At 58.6% G+C, this 18,688-nt stretch overlaps 2 protein-coding genes across 4 annotated transcripts; one reads left to right on the forward strand and one right to left on the reverse strand.

Annotated features, from left to right (window-relative positions):
- Positions 1 to 919: 919 nt before the first annotated feature.
- DUSP11 (dual specificity phosphatase 11) lies at positions 920 to 11,606 on the reverse strand. 3 transcript variants are annotated; one of them, XM_063175316.1, is made up of 9 exons: positions 11,441 to 11,606; positions 7,680 to 7,755; positions 6,890 to 7,021; positions 6,019 to 6,142; positions 4,834 to 4,894; positions 4,476 to 4,522; positions 3,904 to 3,976; positions 3,580 to 3,678; positions 920 to 3,055 (listed from the first exon to the last, which is right to left on the reverse strand). In XM_063175316.1, exons 1-9 carry the CDS (start codon positions 11,458 to 11,460, stop codon positions 1,420 to 1,422), a joined length of 2,268 nt encoding a protein of 755 aa, XP_063031386.1. In that variant the 5' UTR covers positions 11,461 to 11,606; the 3' UTR covers positions 920 to 1,419. The 3 variants fall into 3 exon arrangements, with proteins under 3 accessions (XP_063031386.1, XP_063031385.1, XP_063031383.1); XM_063175315.1 differs by lacking the exon at positions 11,441 to 11,606 and adding an exon at positions 8,701 to 8,754 and having other exon boundaries at positions 3,580 to 3,675; XM_063175313.1 differs by lacking the exon at positions 11,441 to 11,606 and adding an exon at positions 8,701 to 8,754.
- PROM2 (prominin 2) lies at positions 10,827 to 18,220 on the forward strand. The gene is made up of 23 exons (XM_063175312.1): positions 10,827 to 11,058; positions 11,669 to 11,718; positions 11,836 to 12,038; positions 12,132 to 12,252; positions 12,573 to 12,636; positions 12,752 to 12,841; positions 12,940 to 13,139; positions 13,221 to 13,295; positions 13,370 to 13,433; positions 13,538 to 13,697; positions 14,077 to 14,229; positions 14,541 to 14,664; positions 15,137 to 15,228; positions 15,310 to 15,394; positions 15,499 to 15,645; positions 15,729 to 15,800; positions 15,905 to 15,997; positions 16,094 to 16,147; positions 16,441 to 16,521; positions 17,108 to 17,176; positions 17,295 to 17,384; positions 17,485 to 17,591; positions 17,825 to 18,220. Exons 1-23 carry the CDS (start codon positions 10,827 to 10,829, stop codon positions 17,886 to 17,888), a joined length of 2,490 nt encoding a protein of 829 aa, XP_063031382.1. The 3' UTR covers positions 17,889 to 18,220.
- The last annotated feature ends 468 nt before the right edge of the window (positions 18,221 to 18,688 follow it).

The following is an 18,688-nucleotide window of genomic DNA, read 5'->3' on the forward strand; positions in this document are numbered from 1 at the left end:
GACCTATCCTGACCCAACAGGCTCCATCCCAAACCAATCCTGACCCAACAGGCTCCATCCCAAACCCAAACCCATCCGAGACCCAACAGGCTCCATCCCAAACCCATCCTGACCCAACAGGCTCCATCCCAAATCCTCTCCCCACAACGGGAGCCCCAAAACGAATCCCCCCATCCTGAGCAGAAACCTCCCCCAGCCCCGAGCAGGTCTCAGCACTTCCCACCAGCCATGGCGGTTACAAATTAATTTAGGCTGGAAATTAATTTAGGATTTACGACAGGAACCTAAAGCGAAGGTTGCCACAGCCAGAGTCTCCCCACCATGGGATCCTCCTTCCTAAAGTGACCATCCCACGGCCGGAACGCTCCGGGCCGGGTTCCCCTGCTCAAGGGAAGGTTCCAGTCCCCCTGCTCAAGGGAAGGTTCCATCCCCCCTGTCCGGCCGCCATACCGGACCCGCCGGCCGGAGCCCTCCTGCTCTCGGGGCAGCTCGGGGCTCCTCAGCACTGCGGTCCCGGCCCCTCACGCCGCCCCCGGTGCCCAGCGGGACCCCGAGCAGCGGCCGGGCCCCCCCGTCCCGCAGGGCCCTCCCGGCCCGGCCCGGCCCGGCCCTGACCTGGCGCGGGCGGCCGCCGTTCCCCCTCAGCACTTCCGGGTTCTTCCCCACCTGCCGCAGCCTCGCTCTCGGCAGCCAATCAGAAGCCGCCTCAACATCCGGGTACGCGGGACACCACACCCACTTCCGCCCGGTTGCGAAGCAGCTTCCGCCCCACGTCGCGGGTGGTGACGTCACAGAGGTAGCTCTTAAAGGGGCACCGCCCCTGAAAAAGCCGCGCTCCGCCCGACCCAAACCCGGCCGTTCTCACCCCAAAACCGCGCCCGACCCCCCCTCACGGGAAATCACTGCTCCGCAGCCAGGCTGGAGTTTGCACAGCGTGGAAATTTACTTTAGCAAAAGTAAAAATCTTATACTCTGGTAAAAAAATGTTGCTGATTTACCCATTATAGCAAAACTGGGTAAAAAAGAGAATAAAAATCAGAGTTTTCATGGTCAGTCCCGTTCCTTGCCCTGAGGAAATCAACAAAATCCCGTTTTGTTGAAGGCCCAGGGGCACCTGAGGAAGTTCCTTTAGGATCATTCCAGAATATCATGGAATGATCATGGAGCACTCACAGCACCGACGAAAAATTCCTGTAAAAACACCGGAGCTGTGAGAAAAACCAGATCAAAAACCAGCCTTGATTGTTTGAAAAGTGCTGCCTGGCAGCTCCTGCTGCTCCTGCAGGGCTCTCCTGGTGGAAAAGCACCAGAGCTGTGGGCAGTGAGAGAAACCAGGTTAAAAACGAGATTAAAATGAGATTAAAACGAGATTAAAATGAGATTAAAGCAGCCCTGGAGGGCTCTCCTGGTGGGGCTGTGTCAGGACAGGTCCTGCTGGTGACACAGCTCCTGCTGCTGCTGCTTCTTTTTCTTCTTGGGGGGTGGGGACAGGCAGCAGTTCCTGGGGGGCTCAGGGCAGGGCAGCTCCAGGGCCTCCTGCTCCTGATTATTGTGGTCCAAAAAGTTCTGTCCCAGAGAATTCTGCTCCAGAGAATTCTGCTTCTTCTGCTCCTGCTGATTCTGTTTCCTCTGCTGTCTCTTGTCCAGCTTTTTCTGCTTCCTCTGCTCCTGGTGCTCCATCTCCAGATCATTCTGCTCCAGATGTTTCTGTTTCTTCTCTTTCCTCTGCTCCTGATGTTTCAGCTTCTTCTGCTTCTTCTGCTCAAGATGCTCCTGCTCCTGGAGCTCCAGATTTTTCTGCTTCCTCTGCTCCTGATGCTCCATCTCCAGATGATTCTGTTCCTGACGTTTCTGCTTTTTTTGCTTCCTCTGCTCCAGGTGATTCTGCTCCTTCTGCTTCCTTTTCTCCTGATGCTCCATCTCCTGATGTTCCAGTTTTTTCTGCTTCCTCTGCTCCTGATGTTCCATCTCCAGATGTTCCAGCTTTTCCTGCTTCTTCAGCTCTAGATGCTCCATCTCCAGATGATTCTGCTCCTGACATTCCAGTTTTTTCTGCTTCCTCTGCTCCTGATGCTCTATTTCCAGATGGTTCTGCTCCTGATGTTTCAGCTTTTTTTTCTTCCTCTGCTCCTGATTCTGCTCCTTCTGTTTCCTCTGCTCCTGATGCTCCATCTCCAGATGTTTCAGCTTTTTCTGCTTCCTCTGCTCACGATGCTCCTGCTCCAGATTCTGTTCCAGATGCTTCTGCTTTTTCTGCTTCCTCCTCTCCTGGTGCTCCATCTCCAGATGATTCTGCTCCTTCTGCTCCTGATGCTCCATTTCCAGATGTTCCAGCTCCACATGATTCTGTTCCTGCTGTTTCTGCTTCTTTTGCTTCTGATGCCCCAGCTCCAGGTGTTTCAGCTTCTTCTGCTTCCTTTGTTCCAGATGATTCTGCTCCCTCTGCTCCCTCTGCTCCATTTCCAGATTATTCTGTTCCAGATTCTTCTGCTTTTTCTGCTCCTGATGCTCCATTTCCAGATGTTCCAGCTCCAGATGATTCTGCTTTTTCTGTTTCTTCTGCTCCAGGTGATTCTGCTCCTGATGTTTCAGCTTTTTCTGCTTCCTCTCCTCCACACGTTCCACCTCCAGATGCTCCTGCTCCCCATCCTCCTTTTTTTTCTGCTTCCTCTGCTCCAGCTTTTTCTGCTTCCTCTGCTCCTGATGCTCCATCTCCACGTGGTTCTGCTCCTGATGTTTCAGCTTTTTCTGCTCCCTCTGCTCCTGATGATTCTGCTTCCTTTCCTCCAATTGTTCTGGCTGCAGATGCTCCAGCTTTTTCTGTTTCCTCTCTTCCTGATGCTCCATCTCCAGATGCTCCATCTCCAGATGTTTCTGCTCCTGATGATTCTGCTTTTTCTGCTTCCTCTGCTCCTGATGCTCCATCTCCAGATGATTCTGCTTTTTCTGTTTCCTCTCTTCCTGATGTTCTCTCTCCTGATGATTCTGCTTTTTCTGCTTCCTCTGCTCCAGATTTTTCTGCTCTTCCTGCCTCTGCCTGGCACTGCTGCTGCTCCTGCAGGGAAATTGGGGATCAGCACCCCAAAAAGGGCTGGGGGAGCACCCAGAGCCTTTCCTGCAGCCTGAACTCCCAGAGAGGCTCACTCCTCATTTCTGACAGGATTTCCATCAGGAATTTTCAATCTCCATCAGGAATATTTTTCAATCTCCATCAGGGAATTTTTTCCCAATTTCCATCAGTAATTTTCAATTTCCATCAGCAATTTTTTTTTCCATTTCCATCAGGAGTTCTTTTCAATCTCCATCAGGAATCTTTTTCAATTTCCATCAGGAATTTTCTCCAATTTCCATCAGGAATTTTTTTCAATTCCCACCAGAAATTTTTCTCAATTTCCATCAGGATGTGGGGCAGAGGGGAAGGAGCCCCAGCTGTGCCCAAAGCTGTCCTGGAGATGCTCTGTGAGCATTCCCAGGCACAAGAGCCTCCCTGCTGCCATTCTGGCTCTGAACAACTTCCAGAAATGATTTTTTCTGGGGCTGTTCCAAAGGGAGGGAGCAGGGGAAGGGGCAAACACCTACCTGGGCACTGCCAGGGGGGGCTGGGGGTGCTTCTGGGCCTTTGCTGGGGCACTGCTCTCCTTGCTCACACCTGAGCCCAGATCCCTCAGCTCACAGCTGCTTTGGAAAGAGAATTCCAGATGTTTGCACTGGGAAATGGAGTTCTTCACCCACTGAGGGATCCCACCAGGTCACCACACCCTGAAAGGGGCCTGGGGGGGTTTTCCATCCAGCTCCAGCCCCACAGTGGGGTTGGAAAGGACCCTAAATCCCACCCAGGGACAGCTTTCCCTGCATTCCTCCCCAGAGCCCCCTGCCCTCTGGGGGTTCCTGAGCCAGGCTCACCTCGGGGCTCTCCTCTGCAGGTCCTGGATGTAGTTGGGTCTCTCCATGGGGTGCCCTCGGGACGTGTTGAACACTGGGGACACACAGAGTTACCCCAGAGCAGCTGAAACCATCCCAAACTCTACTCTGCACTTCCTTTTTAGCTAACTAAAACAAAAAAAAAAAAGTTCCCTGAACTATATTTTTTCCTTTTATTTTTTAACTGTTCAAATCTACTCTAAACTAAAACCCAAAAACCACCAGAGCCTAAAACACTGCATTCCAACACCAAAAAAACTAATAAAAAACTAAGCAAATCAAACTACAATCCACCAAAAAAAATCTAAATTTAATTTAATTTAGTTTATCTAATTTTAATTTGATTTCTCCTGAAAACAACAAAAGGTTTTATTAACATTATTCATTTTTCATACCTATAAACACATTGTTAAATAAACTATTTTCCCCACTTTTCTCAAAAAAAATAATCTTTTCCCAAATTAAAACAAAAGCCACTTAAAGCTACTTTTTAAAAAATCTCCCAAGATTTGCCCTTCCCTCCCTGAACATCCCCATCCCAGCAGTTTGCTCACATTCTATGGCAGCATTGGGCTCCATGCCTTCAACCTCAATCAGGTACCTGAAAGAGCAGCAGAACATCTCTAATTAAACAATTAATTATGAAAACACTGATGGGCTGGTGGTGATTCAAACAGATAAAAAAGCTCTGGGGAGTTTTAAACCTTTTATTTATGGAGAATCAGCATTTAATGCTGGGTTTTGGGATGGAAAAGATGTCCCCCCCTGCGAATCCTTGCAAGTTTGGGGTCACAGAAATTATTCCAGTCTGGATTCCTGCTGAAGTGGCACCAGGGGAGGTGAACTGGGCAAGCAGAACTCCCGTGGCATTGCCACCAGGAGAGGTGACCTGGCAGTGCCCCCAGCACTCACCTGCAGACCAGGTAGCCAGTCCTGTTCAGGCCGTGTGTGCAGTGCACCCCGATGAGTTTGTCTGCAACACACACAGGGCACCCTGAGCTGCTTCCCCTCCGAGGGTCCCAAATGGCCCAGAATGAGCCCAAATGGCCCAGAATGAGCCCAAATGGCCCCAGAATGAGCACAAACATCCCCAGAATGAGCCCAAATGGCCCCAGAATAAGCACAAACATCCCCAGGATCCCAAATGGCCCAGAATGAGCCCAAACATCCCCAGAATGAGCCCAAACATCCCCAGAATGAGCACAAACATCCCCACAATGAGCCCAAACGGCCCCAGAATGAGCCCAAATGGCCCCAGTGTCCCAAATGGCCCCAGAATGAGCACAAACATCCCCAGAATGAGCCCAAATGGCCCCAGAATGAGCACAAAGTCCCCAGAATGAGCCCAAACATCCCCAGAATGAGCCCAAACATCCCCAGAATGAGCCCAAACATCCCCAGAATGAGCCCAAACATCCCCAGAATGAGCCCAAACATCCCCAGAATGAGCCCAAACGGCCCCAGAATGAGCACAAAGTCCCCAGAATGAGCCCAAACATCCCCAGAATGAGCCCAAATGGCCCCAGAAGGAGCACAAAGTCCCCAGAATGACCCCAAACATCCCCAGAATGAGCCCAAATGGCCCCAGAATGAGCCCAAACATCCCCAGAATGAACCCAAATGGCCCCAGAATGAGCCCAAATGGCCCCAGAAGGAGCCCAAGTGGCCCCAGAAGGAGCCCAAGTGGCCCCAGAAGGAGCCCAAACATCCCCAGAAGGAGCCCAAGTGGCCCCAGAATGAGCCCAAATTGCCCCAGAAGGAGCCCAAACATCCCCAGAAGGAGCCCAAACATCCCCAGAAGGAGCCCAAATGGCCCCAGAATGAGCCCACCTGCCTCAAACCCCCCCAGTGAATACCCACACTCATCACGTGCTCAGCTCTAATTAGCACTCAGCTCATTAACTCTGGCTGCTCAATCCCCATGAAGGCTCCCATCCCAGAACCCTGCAGTGTTTGGGGTGGGAGGGACCTCAGAGCCCACCCGGGTGAGCTCTGCCTCCACCCCTGGCCCGGATTTCAGAATTGCTGCCCCAGGAAATCCCATTGCTGGCGTTTCTGGCCACGGCCAGGCCCAGGGCAGGGCAAGGGCAGGCTCACCGTTGTCCCTGTTGGCCATCAGGAACCTCCTCACCAGGGACCTGAACCTCTGGAAGCTTTTCCTGTTGGGGATCTCGTGGCCCCTGGTCAGGATCTTGCAGTAGCGCATGGCGCGGGGCAGATCCTGGGGGAGAATCAGGAATTGCCAGGAAAAAAAGCACAAAAATTCTCATTAATTACACAATCACGGGTAATAAACGATGGGTTTTCCTCACACAAAAATTCTCATTAATTACACAATCACGGGTAATAAATGATGGGTTTTCCTCACACAAAAATTCTTATTAATTACACAATCACGGGTAATAAACGATGAGTTTTCCTCACACAAAAATTCTTATTAATTACACAATCACGGGTAATAAACGATGAGTTTTCCTCACACAAAAATTCTTATTAATTAAAGAGTCACAGGTAATAAGCCAGAAAATAACCCAGTTTTCCTCACAGAAAAATTCTCATTAATTACAGAATCACAGGCAATAAAAGATGAGCTTTTCTCACACAAAAATTCTTATTAATTAAAGAGTCACAGGTAAAAAGTCAGAAAATAACCCAGTTTTCTGTAATTAATGAGAATTTTTGTGTGAGGAATCACAGGTAATAAAAATGAGTTCTCCTCATACAAAAAAGTTCTTATTAATTACACGTAATTCTTATTAATTACAAGTAATAAACCAAAAAAAAACCCCCAGTTTTCCTCACAGGAAAATCCTCATGAATTAGAAAACCCCAGGTAATAAAACATCCGGGGGTTGGAGAATGGGTCAGGACCATCCCCCTGCTCCCCCCCAGCCCCTGGCAGGGCCCTGCAGCCCCCCAGCCCCCCCAGGTGCAGTTTTTGGGGTGAATCCCCCCTATGGGCACTCACCTGCCTGCTGTAGTAGCGCGTGGTGTAGGTGAGGTCGATGATCAGCCCCAGCTCCTCCTGCCTCTCCTGCACCTTCCTGAGGAGGTCCCGGGGGGAAAACCTCTGCTCTGGCAGCAGGTTCTGCTCGAAGCTCTGCAGGAAACCAGGGTTCAAGGCAGGGAATTGTGTTTTAAAGAGGTTAAAGGTGTTTTACAGCAGTTACTAAAACCTAGGGGTGGGGAGAGGCTGCTGGCTTTGGAGTGTGCTGGAGATCACACACAACAACTCAGGAAAAAAAAAAAAAAAGAGAAAATCACAGTTTGGTCACTGAATTCTGGGCTGGTTTGGGTGAAAATTAAAACTGTCGTTTTCGTTTTCACTTTAAAATCATCCAGTTTAATTTTCACATTAAAATTATCCAGCTTGATTTTCACATTAAAATCACCCAGTGTCCATCCTGGAGCTGTTTCCTCTCCTCCTGCCCTTCCCAGAATGAAATCCCTCCTGCTGTCCAGCCTGGAGATGATTTTTCTTTTCCCGTCCCCGTTCCAAACCTCCCTGACCTTCCTAGGAAAAAAAATCCCTCCTGGTCTCCATCCCGAGGCTGATTTTTCTCCTCCTCCTGTCCCCGTTCCAGCCCTCCCTGCTTTTCCTAGGATGAAATTCCCCCTGGTCTCCATCCTGGAGCTGATTTTTGTCCTCCTGTCCCCGTCCCCCCGAGCACAGCCCAGCTGCTGCCCCTCCCAAACCCAGCTGTGTGTTTTGGGGTCAGCAATTCCCCCAAGGAACCCCCCCAAAGTGCCCCCCTCACCTTCCTCAGGGGCACCTTGAAGGCCACGAAGCGCGTGCCGGCCATCCTGCGGCCCAGGGGGCTGTACTGGGTCCACCTGAGCCATTTGGGGTGGGGGTCACACGGGGCAGGGACTCCCCAGACACCCCCAGGGCCGGGAACCCCAAATTCAGCAGCACTGAGAGCCCTCAGGAAAATCCCCCCCACGGCCAGGGACCCCCGAGCCATGGGCGGCCAAAACTCCCTGTCCTAGGGACCCCCAGATTGTCCTGGGGACCTCTCAAGCTCTGCCCGGCCCAGGGACCCCCAAATTCCCCCCAGTCCTGAGGACCCTCAAGCCCACCCCGGCCTGGGAACCCTCAAACCTTTCCCGGGCCCGGAATTCCGAAATTTCCCCTCAAACCTCACCGAGCCTGGGACCCCTAAATCCTCCCTCAAACCTCTCCTGGGCTTGGAATTCCCAAATTCCCCCCTCAATCTCCACAGGGCCTGGAATAACTCCCAAATGCCCCTCAAACCTTCCCCAGACCCCCAAGCCCAGGGACCCTCCCAGGCTATGTCCCCACAGAGCCTGTATCCCCCCACCCCTCACACCCGGTATCCCCTCACACCCCGTATCCCCACAGCCCTCACACTCTGTATTCCCCCACACCCCGTATCTCCATAGCCCTCACACTCTGTATCCCCTCACACTCTGTATCCCCCCACACCCGGTATCCCCATAGCCCTCACACTCTGTATCCCCCCCACACCCGGTATCCCCTCACACCCTCTGGCCCCACAGCCCTCACACCCGGTATCCCCTCACACCCGGTATCCCCACAGCCCTCACACCCGGTATCCCCTCACACCCGGTATCCCCACAGCCCTCACACTCTGTATCCCCCCACACCCGGTATGCCCTCACACCCTCTGGCCCCACAGACCCCACAGCCCTCACACTCTGTGTCCCCACAGCCCCTGCGGCCCCAGAGCCCCGGTATCCCCTCAGCCCCGGTGTCCCCTGCCCCTCAGAGCCCCTCAGAGCCCGGGCCGCGCTCACCGCTCCGGGACGCGGCAGGAACCCCTGCCCGCCATGATGGCGACGCCACTGCGCCCGCGCGTGACGTCATTTTCGCGTCCGGCGCCTGACGTCACTTACGCGCCCGCCGCACGTGCGCGCGGCGCCGCACTGGCCACGCCCACCGCCGGGAGCCACGCCTCCCGCCCGGCGCGCTGGGGCTCTCGCGCCGCGTAGCGGTCACGGGCGGTACTGCAGGCACAGAGCGGCGGCGCCGCCGAACCGGGACAGAACCGGGACAGAACCGGGGCTGAGCCGGGGACACTGAACCGGGACTGAGCCGGGACAGAACCGGGACAGAACCGGGACTGAGCCGGGGACACTGAACCGGGACTGAGCCGGGATCGAACCGGGACAGAACTGGGGACACTGAACCGGGACAGAACCGGGGACACTGAACCGGGACAGAACCGGGACTGAACCGGGGACACTGAACCGGGACAGAACCGGCACTGAACTGGGACTGAACCGGGGACACTGAACCGGGACAGAACCGGGACAGAACCAGGGACACCAAACAGGGACAGAACCGGGACAGAACCGGGGACACCAAACAGGGACAGAACCTGGACAGAACCGAGACTGAACCGGGGCCACCAAACAGGGACAAAACCGGAACGGAAGCGGCACCGAACCGGGACAGAACCGAGAACACTGACCCAGTGTCACCAGTCCAGTACCAGCATTGGCATCACCCCACCAGCACCAACATCTCTGCCCCAGTACCGAACCAGGGAGCAGGGAACGGTTGTGGGATGGGAAAGCATCATCGTGGACATGGGAGTCAAATGGGAATGGGAAAACATTGTGGACGTGGGAAAAGGTTGTGGGAATGGGGATGGGAAATCCTCATGGACATGGAAGTCAAATGGGAATGGGGAAGGGAAGTAATTACGGGGATGGGAAAACCCTGTGGGAGTGGGAAATGATTGTGGGTTGGCAATCCTCATGGACGTGGATGTCAAATGGGAATGGGGATGAGAAATCCTCGTGGGAGTGGGAAATCCAGGCTGGGGTTAGGAAATCACCGTGGGAACGGGAAACGGAGGCCGTGGTTGGGAAACCATGGTGGGAATGGGAAATCACGGTGGGAATGGGAAATCACGGTGGGAAATCATCCCTGCCATCCCCATCGCTGCCCAGCACCAACGAGGTGCTGAAAATCCTGAAAATCCCAAGATTCCCTGGCCTGGGATGGGACAAACCGAGCCGGGACAGCATTTTCCCACCCCCAACATCCCATTCCCGTGCGGGTGGTGTGCATGAGCCTGGACCCAACCCAGGAGGAAAGCGCAGGGAGGGGAAGCACCGCCTCAGCATCCCCAGCCGGGGCAGGGCGGGGGGCTCGGGCCGGTCCGACCCGCCCGGCCGAGCGGGATCGCGGCTCTCGGGGTGCCCCGGGGCCGTCTGGGCACGGCGGGGCCGCTCCCCCGCTCGCACAGATCAGGTTGGAGCTCCTGCGCTTCCAGCCCGGCCTGTAATTAGCGCTCGGGCCGGGCCGGCGAGCAGGACCCGGGCCTGGGAAGGAGCCGCGGGTGCGGGACCGGCGCTGGCTGGGGCTGGAGAGCTCATCTCACACCCGGCTGCCGCTCGGTGCCCCTCTGCACGTGTTCCTCCTGAATTTCGGCTCCTTGTTGCTACCCCAGCACTCAGGATGCTTTCCTGACCCCTGGGTACCCCATCCACACACGAGGGCATTCCCACTCCCCAAACCATCCCCAAAATCCCAAATCCATCCTCCCAAGCTGGCTGCGCTGTGGTCCAGCACCCTCCATGCCAAGCACGGGGGGTTCAGCACCCCCAAAAAAACCCAAAAATCTGAGGGTAGGATGCCTCGCCGTGCTTTGGGGCCAGCCTCGGCAGCGGGGACCCCGCGGCGGTGACTCAGGGGTGCCGGCGCTTGCCAAACACGCCCGGGATGGTTTGGGAGACGCCTCCACGCAGCCGCCCCGGGGGGAGCCGTGCCGGGGGAACAAGCCACGGCAGCGTCTGGGCCCTGCCGAGCCGTCGGGCCGGTTTGCCGGAGCTGCAGCAGCAGCAGCAGCAGCAGCAGCCGCGGCCGGCGATCGCAGCGGAGCGAGCCGCCCGGCCCTGCGCTGGCCGGAGCCATGCGGGCGGCCCCGCTGCTGCTGCTGCCGCTGGCCGGGGCGATGCTGCGGGGCGCGGGCAGCCAGCAGTGCCAGCCTGCCGGGCCCGGGGCAGCGCCGGTGCTGAGATTCACCGACAGGCACGCCGAGATCCGGGTGCCGGCGCTGCACCGCCTGCCCAGCTCGCTGGATCCCCTCTATGCCCTCGTCCGGCGCTGCCTGGACCTCATCCAGCAGAACCCGCTGCCCACAGGTGAGCCCCGAGCTGGGGGGGGGAAGGAATCTGGGGTCGTTCGATCCGGTGGGTTTGCAAAGAAATGGGATTAGTTGGGCTGGGTCGCCTTCCTGAGGTTGTTTCTTGTAGTTGGGTCGCTCTAAATTACAGATAATTAATGAATGGCAGAGGGATTCACACCTGGCAGAGGGATTCGCACCAAAATAAATGGTTGTTATAGATCCATGAATACCCCCATTCCTTGCCTGGGATGTGGATGGATTAAAAATGGGAGGATCTTGGAGTTAATGGTAAATCCCCCAGGAATAATCCAGAAAATTGTCCTGAACCGACTGGCGGGCACTCTGCTTACTAGGGGAAAAAATAAAAACTGAGGATGAGCTGGGTAATGATTCCTCACCTCAAGCAGAGCGATCCCATTGCTGCCAGCACCTTGGGCGTTGTGCTGGATGCAATCCCTGTGTCCCAGAGCAGTTCCAGGGGTCCTCAGGGGTTCGGCCTCTGTCCCAGAGCAGTTCCAGGCGTTCAGAGGATGGTTCTGCCCCTGCCCCGGTGCTGCTGCCCCAGGAAGGTTGGGGACGCACCGGGTGCGGCCTCCTCTGCCTGTGCCATGATTTATTTCTTGCAGAGCTGCTCAGGACAGCCCTGAACGACCCCAGCTCGGTGAGGACGTCGCAGGTGAGCCGGGCCGTGGGCAGGGGGTGCCACGGGGATGTTCCCACCTGCTGGCACAGGGCACCTGGAGCGCCCCAGCTCGGTGCAGAGGTGCCCCAAGGAGGCTCTCCCGTGGCGCAGGTGGTGCAGTACGAGCTGGGCTACGTCGTGTGTGCCGCCGTGGCTCTGCTCTTCACCGTGGCCGTGCCGGTGGCCGGGATGTGCTTCTGCTACTGCCGGAGCCGCCGGCGCTGCGGGGGCCGCCTCCGCGCCCACCGGCGCTCGCTGGGCTGCCGCCGCCGCTGCCTGCTGGCCTGCCTGTCCCTCACCTCCCTCGTCATCCTGTGAGCCCCCCGGATCGCCCCCAAAATCCTCGCTGGGCGGGGGGAGCCGCGTCCCGCGGGGCCGCGCCGTCACCGCCCGCTCGCTCCCCGCAGGGTCAGCGTCACCTGCGCCTTCGTCACCAGCCAGAGGGTGAAGGGACAGATGGAGCCGGGGCTGGGGGCCGTGCCCTCCACCCTGCGCACGCTGCGGCAGCACCTTGCCAACGTCCCCCAGGTGAGTCCCCGAGCGGCCTTGGCGAATTCCCCCAGGTGAGTCCCCCAGCGGCCTTGCCAGTGTCCCCCAGGTGAGTCCTCCAGCGGCCTTGGCGAATTCCCCCAGGTGAGTCCTTGAGCGGCGTTGCCAATGTCCCCCAGGTGTGTCCCCAAATGGCCTCGCCCCTGGCACAGTGCTCTGCCCAGGGATGGCCGCGTTTCCCTCGGGGAATGGTTCACCAGGCAAGAGGAGATGACGTGGCTGCCATAAAAATGAGTTCTGAATGGCAATGCGGGGCTCTCTCCCCTTCCCACAGCTCAGCAGCTCCTCTTTCCCGGCAGGGCGTGCAGATGGTGGTGGACAAGTTCGAGGTGCCCCGAAAGCAGATCAGCTCCGACCTGGGTGGTAAGCAGGGCACCGGCAGCACCCCGAGCTCGCCCCAGGGATGGACTCAGTGCCGACGGTGCCGAGCTCGCCCTGGGGATGGTCTCGGTGCTGATGGAACCTCGGTGCCTCGCAGGGCTCAGCAGGAGCGTGGGGCTCTCCATCCATTCACAGCTCCAGGCCATGACCTACGCGGCGCTCGCCGACCTGCAGGACAGGGCCCGAGGTACGGCCGGAGCTCCGCTGTCCCCGGCCCCGCCGCCGCGGCCTCTGCGTGGTGGCCGAGCGGAGCGGCGTGACCGAGCCCTGGCCTTTCTCTCTCAGACCTCCAGAGCTCGCTGCACCATTTGCAGACGGTGCACAGGACGGCGCGGGCGCTGGCGGCGGCGCGGGCCGAGCTGGAGCCGGCGCTGCTGGAGCGGAGGCGCCGCGTGGTCGCGCTCCTCGACGACCCGCGCTGCACCTCGTGCGCCAGCGTCCTGGGCAGGGCACAGGGCCTGCAGCTGGGTGCCGACTACGGCAAGGTGGGCATGGGCTCCTGGTGGCCCTGGTTGCCTCCCAACCCCGCCGCCCTGGCACTCACGGGGTCCTTTGTCCACCCTAAGGTGCCGTCGGTGGAGAAGGTGTTGAAGGCGCTGGCTGGTCTGCCCCGAAGTGACTTTGCAGAGATGATTCGCCAGGTTTGGGGGGTCGGGGTGAAGCGTGGAGGGTCCAGCACCCACAGGCAGCTCCAGCACCCCCTCTTTCCCTGCAGGGCAATGGCACTTTCAACTCCATCCCGGAGCTGGCCGTGGAGAGGATGGCGCAGGTCATCCAGGGTGAGTGGGGCTGGCCCAGCGAGCGGGGACATCCCCACGCGGTGAATCCTTTTGGGGACGCAGGGTGGGGTGCAGGGACCATCCGGCCGACCTTGTTCCCGCAGATCTGCGTGCCGACCTGGCCCGCACGGCGGAGAAGGTGCAGTCCATCGCCGACGGCTTCCCCCTGCCCGACTACACGCGGCCGGCCAGCGAGGCGCTGGCGGAGGCGGAGCGGCGGAGCCGGCCGTACCTGCGGGAGGCAGAGCGCTTCGAGCGCTACAGGTGAGCCCGGGGGCAGCCCTCACCCAAAACGATGCTAAAAAAAATCATTGCCTTCTCTACTTCAAGCCAGCTAGGACTAATAATAGTCACAATCGGACTAAACCTCCCCGAACTCGCCTTCTTCCACATCTCAACTCGCGCATTCTTCAAAGCCGTGCTCTTCCCATGCTCAGGCTCCGTCATTCATTTTGGATGTCTTGTTCTCCTAATTGGCGAACAAGATATCCAAAAAACAGGGGGGCTCCAAAATACACTCCCCACAACCTCTGCATGCCTCAGCATCGGCAGCAGGAGCACCATTCCTGGCAGAGAAGGGCCCCGAGCCCCCGGCGCCTCAGCCCCACGTCTCCAGGCTGTGCCCTGCTGCTCTCCCCTGCAGGTGGATCGCGGGCACGGTGCTGTGCTCCATCATCCTCCTCATCCTCGCCTGCAACGTGACGGGCATGGCCCTGGGGGCCTACGGCCTTTCCAAGCGGGAGGACCCCAGCGACTACGAGTGCCGAGGGGAAGCTGGCGCCAAGTTTCTCCTGGTGTAAGCGTTTATCTGGGTGCTGGGGGGCTGCTCCATCTCACACACACCCCCCCAAAAAACCCCAAGCAAAGCCAAGGGAGGGACTGGGAGAGGTCCCGGCGGAAAAGCTTTGAAGGCACCGCCTGCGCCGGCAGCTTTGGGAGAAGCCGCTCCTCCCTGGGAGCTGGCATCACACCATCACGCCCTGCCCAGCCCAGCCTGGCGTGCCCGGGCTCGGGAAGGAGCCGCGGGGCTGCAGCTGGACGGGCAGGTCCCTTCCTGCCCGCTCGGGGCTGCGAAGCCACCGGTGCCGCCTCCTCTCCCTCTTTCAGCGGCGTGGGCTTGGCTTTCCTGTTCTCCTGGCTCCTCATCCTCCTGGTTTTCGCCACCTTCCTGGTCGGGGGCAACATCCAGACGCTGGTTTGCAGGAATTGGGTCAACCAGGAGATTTATAAGGTGGGTGGCCACGCATCCACACATCACCGTGTAAATCTCTCCTTCTGTGCGCCAAAACTCCTCCAAAGGCTCTGTGTCCTCCCCCTAAACCGGCCTGGGAAAGCCCTGTCCTAGACCAGAGATAAAGTTTAGCATTAGCTCCTTGGATTTGCATCATCAGCTGGGAATCACCTTTGTGCTGTTAATTCAGTTCCTAATTGCTGTTCCCTGGTCCTTGGGGTGGGCAGATGGGGGTGATGGGACAGTGGGACCGGGGTCAGGATTGTCCCCATGGCAGTGCCACACGTGGGCCTGTCCCTCCAAACACACCAGGCCAGGCTCCTTGGTGGGGAATATCCAAATAAACCCAAAATTATTTCAGGCTGCCATGAGCTCCCCCAGGATACCCCTGCGAGGGCAGAACACCCCCAGAATCCCTGCTGGGAGCGCCCCTGCCTTACCCTGACCCCGTTTCTCCTCCTGTTTGGCCCAGTTCATTGACACTCCGGGCAATCTCCCTCCATCCATGAACCTCACCCGCCAGCTGAACCTCAGGAGGGACTCCAACCTCAGCTCAGCGTACAGGTGAGTGCCACAGGATTTGGGGTGGTCTCAGTGCCACCAGGGTGGATTTGGGGTCCCTCCAACGCTTCCTCTGCCTTGCAGGGAGTGCAAGAGCGGCGCGGGGCTCTGGGAGGTGCTGCAGCTCGACAGCTCCTACGACCTGGACGAGCACCTGAGAACGCCCCAGGTGAGGTCCAGCTCCAGCCACAGCTGCTGGTCACGGTCAGGGGGAGGCAGGAGCTTTACTGGGGACACTGGGAGCCCTGTAGAACACCTTGTCCTGCCCTGCAGTACACGGCTGACTTCCAAAAACGCCTGGGAGACTTCACGGCCGACCTGGGCGACGTGCGGCTGCTCCGCAGCGAGGGCAGGCAGGACCTGGAGACCTTCGCCCGCAGCGGGCTGGACGAGGTGGACTACGGGCGCTTCCAGGAGGAGGTGAGGGTGCTCACCATCACCCGGACCCCGCGGCGGGGTGTGGGGATGGGTTTTGGGCAGCCCTCAACTGTGTTTCCCCACAGATGAAGAACCCCGTGGTGCAGACCAGCCTGCCCGGCTTGGCGAGGAACCTGGAGGGGCTGCAGAAGATGCAGGTGAACGGTGGGGCAGGGAAAGGGGGAGCCCTCGGTGGTTTTGGGGCAGGGAAAGGGGAGCCCCCGGTGGTCTCGGGGCCGGGCTGACCCCGCCGTGCCCGCAGAGGAACAGCACCGTGGCCGGGCGGCTCGCAGCGGAGGCGAGGGTGCTGTGGCACATGCAGAACTCCACGGTGCAGTCGCAGGAGGCTTTGGTGGTGAGTCCATGCCGGGCTGGTGGCGGTGGTGCTGCTGGTACCCCCTTGAAGGGGAAAACGAGGTTTCTGAACGTTTCTCACCTCCCTGTCCCACAGGCAAAGCTGGGGGAAAGCGTCCAGTTCCTCTCCCGTTTGGCACCGCACCTCAAGGTACTCACGCGTCTCTTCCAGCCCCAAAAACTCTGGTGCTCCATGGGCCCCATCTGCCAAAACCCAAAAAAATACAGCTGCAGGGTGATGGGAGAGCCAGGAAAAATGCCAGCCAGAAGAATCGATCTCCTGTAGGGATTAGATTTGCTGTCACAAACCAGAAATCCCGCTATAAAGGGGTTTGCCTGCTCAGGGCACATCCCCCTTTCCCTGACCCAATTCGGGGTTTCTCCCTGCACCCCCCGGGCACCCAAGGGCCCTGAGGATGCTCTGCCCTCGCTGTGCCTTCCCAGGAGCGGGTGAGGAGGACTCTGGCCACCACGGCCTCGGTGGAAGCCCGGCTGCCCCTGCAGGCCCAGCAGATCCTGCGGCAGGTGAGGCAGGGCTGCGTGGATCAGCAGGGCTGGAATCCCCTGCAGCCGGGAGGAAAGAGGGAGAAGAGGGCGCCGGGAGCCTTCAGCCTCGTTTCCCAGCCTGCATTGGCCAGGAGAGAGGCTGGAGAAAGGCTGGGCAATGTGGGGATGGAGCTGGGATGGGAAATGTGGGGATGGAGCTGGGATGGGAAATGTGGGGATGGAGCCAGGATGGGAAATGCGGGGATGGAGCCAGGATGGGAAATGCAGGGATGGAGCCTGGATGGGAAATGCAGGGATGGAATCAGAATTGGGAAGTGTGGGGCTGAATCCAGACTGGGGTTGAATCAGAATTGGGAACTGTAGGGTTGAATCAAGACTGGGAACTGTGGGGCTGAGTCGGAATTGGGAAGTGCGGGGCTGAATCTGGACTGGTAACGTGTGGGGTTGAATCCAGATTGGGAACTGTGGGTTAAATTCAGACTGGGAGCTGTGGGGCTGAGTCGGAATTGGGAAGCGCAGGGTTGAATGGGAAGTGGGAGTTGTGGGGTTGAATCCGGATTGGTAAGTGAAGGCCTCTCCCTCCACGCTGCCTGTCCCTGCCCAGGAGCTCGGCTGCTTCACCAGGAAGGAGCTGCGCTATTTCACCCAGTACCTCAACTGGGTCGGGCAGACGGTGAGAGCCCCCCCCCCTGTCACCTCACAGGGATTTTCGGGGCCCAGGAGCCCCCATGGATCCCCCTCCCCAAACAAACTGCGCGCAGCAGCCAGGTGTGGTGCTTGTCTCGTTGCAGCTGAGGGAGGACGTGGCTTCGTGCCAGCCGCTGGCCACGGCCCTGGACAACGGGCGGGTGATCCTGTGCGACCGCATCGCCGAGCCCTGGGTGAGGATTCCGCTCCTCGGGGCCCCGGGAGGAGCTGCGGGAGCACCGGGGCTGTCCCTGCCCTCCCGGCACCGCTCAGCCCCGCCGGTTCTCCTTGCAGAACGCCTTCTGGTTCAGCCTGGGCTGCTGCACCTTCTTCCTCATCCCCAGCATCATCTTCGCCGTCAGGCTCACCAAACACTTCCGACCCATCCGCAACCGCCTCATGTGAGGGGCGGGCGGGGACACGGGGGACAAGGGGGGACATGAGGACAGGGAGGACACAAGGACGGGGAGGACACGGGGATGAGGAGGAGGACATGGGAACGAGGGGAGGACACGAGGACAAAGGGATGGGGAGGACACAGGGACAAGGGGGACAAAGGGACGGGGAGGGCACAGGGATGGGGGTGTGGACACCTCCCTGACCATCCCTCAGGCTTTCTCCGTCTCTCCTGCAGCTCCACGGGGTCAGAGGAGACCTGTCCCTTCCACATCCCCCGTGTCACAGCGCTCAAGCTCTAGGACGGGGCTCTGCCGGGTGCGGCGCCCCAGGAGCTGCCACAAACCCAAACCCAACCCCAAAGCAGCACAAACCCAAAGCACAAACCCGTGCCAAAGGTCCGGATCCCTCTGGCACCTCTCAGGGCTTTGGATCCCTCTGGCGTCTCTTTCTCGGCGTCCTTTGGGGTCTGGTGTCCTTCCCGAGCGTGGGGCGCCCGGAGATTTGGGGTCTCCAGGTGGTCCCAGAGCCCAACTGGAAGGGGAGGCTCCCCCACCCCACTCACACCCCACAGCGATCCCCCACTGCCAGCACTCCTGGGCAGTGTGGGGCACATTAAAATCCTCCCCTAAAATCGGCCCCTGACTCTTTTGTTCACGCCCTTTGTGTCCCCATTATCCACAGGGAATGGCTCTGAGGTGCTTTGGGGTGAGGGATTTGGGATGAGAGGAGCCCATGGCTGAGGGGCCTTGGAGCTGAGGGGACCCCATGGCTTTGGATTTGAAGGAGTTTAGGGGAACATCAGGGTTGAGGTTATGGCTGAAGGGGCTCCAGGACTGAGGGGGGCTCTGGGGCTGGGATTGTGGCCAAGGGGGTAACATGGCCATGATGGTTCAGGGCCAGGCCTGAGGTGGCTCCAGGGCCAAGGGGGTGACACGGCCATGGGGGCTCCATGGCCAAAGGGGACCCTGGGGCCGAGGGAGTGACACGGCCATGAGGGCTGAAGGACCAGGCCTAAGATGGCTCCAGGGCTGAGGGCGTGACAGGGACATGGAGGTGACAGGGCCAGGCTTGAGGTGGCTCCATGGCCAAAGGGGACCCT

The sequence above is a fragment of the Melospiza melodia genome, chromosome 23, assembly GCF_035770615.1.
Source record: "Melospiza melodia melodia isolate bMelMel2 chromosome 23, bMelMel2.pri, whole genome shotgun sequence".
NCBI lineage: Eukaryota > Metazoa > Chordata > Aves > Passeriformes > Passerellidae > Melospiza > Melospiza melodia.

What these genes read in the sequence shown, in the direction of transcription:
- DUSP11 (XM_063175313.1), bottom strand. Translation starts at nt 8,735, where the DNA reads ATGGCGGGCAGGGGTTCCTGCCGCGTCCCGGAGCG. An exon ending in TCCTGCCGCGTCCCGGAGCG is followed by an intron (nt 7,756 to 8,700) that starts GTGAGCGCGGCC and finishes CAAATGGCTCAG; the next exon opens with GTGGACCCAGTACAGCCCCC. An exon ending in ACTGGCTACCTGGTCTGCAG is followed by an intron (nt 4,523 to 4,833) that starts GTGAGTGCTGGG and finishes CTGCTCTTTCAG; the next exon opens with GTACCTGATTGAGGTTGAAG.
- PROM2 (XM_063175312.1), top strand. Translation starts at nt 10,827, where the DNA reads ATGCGGGCGGCCCCGCTGCTGCTGCTGCCGCTGGCCGGGGCGATGCTG. An exon ending in CCTGCAGGACAGGGCCCGAG is followed by an intron (nt 12,842 to 12,939) that starts GTACGGCCGGAG and finishes TTTCTCTCTCAG; the next exon opens with ACCTCCAGAGCTCGCTGCAC. An exon ending in GTTTGGCACCGCACCTCAAG is followed by an intron (nt 16,148 to 16,440) that starts GTACTCACGCGT and finishes GTGCCTTCCCAG; the next exon opens with GAGCGGGTGAGGAGGACTCT.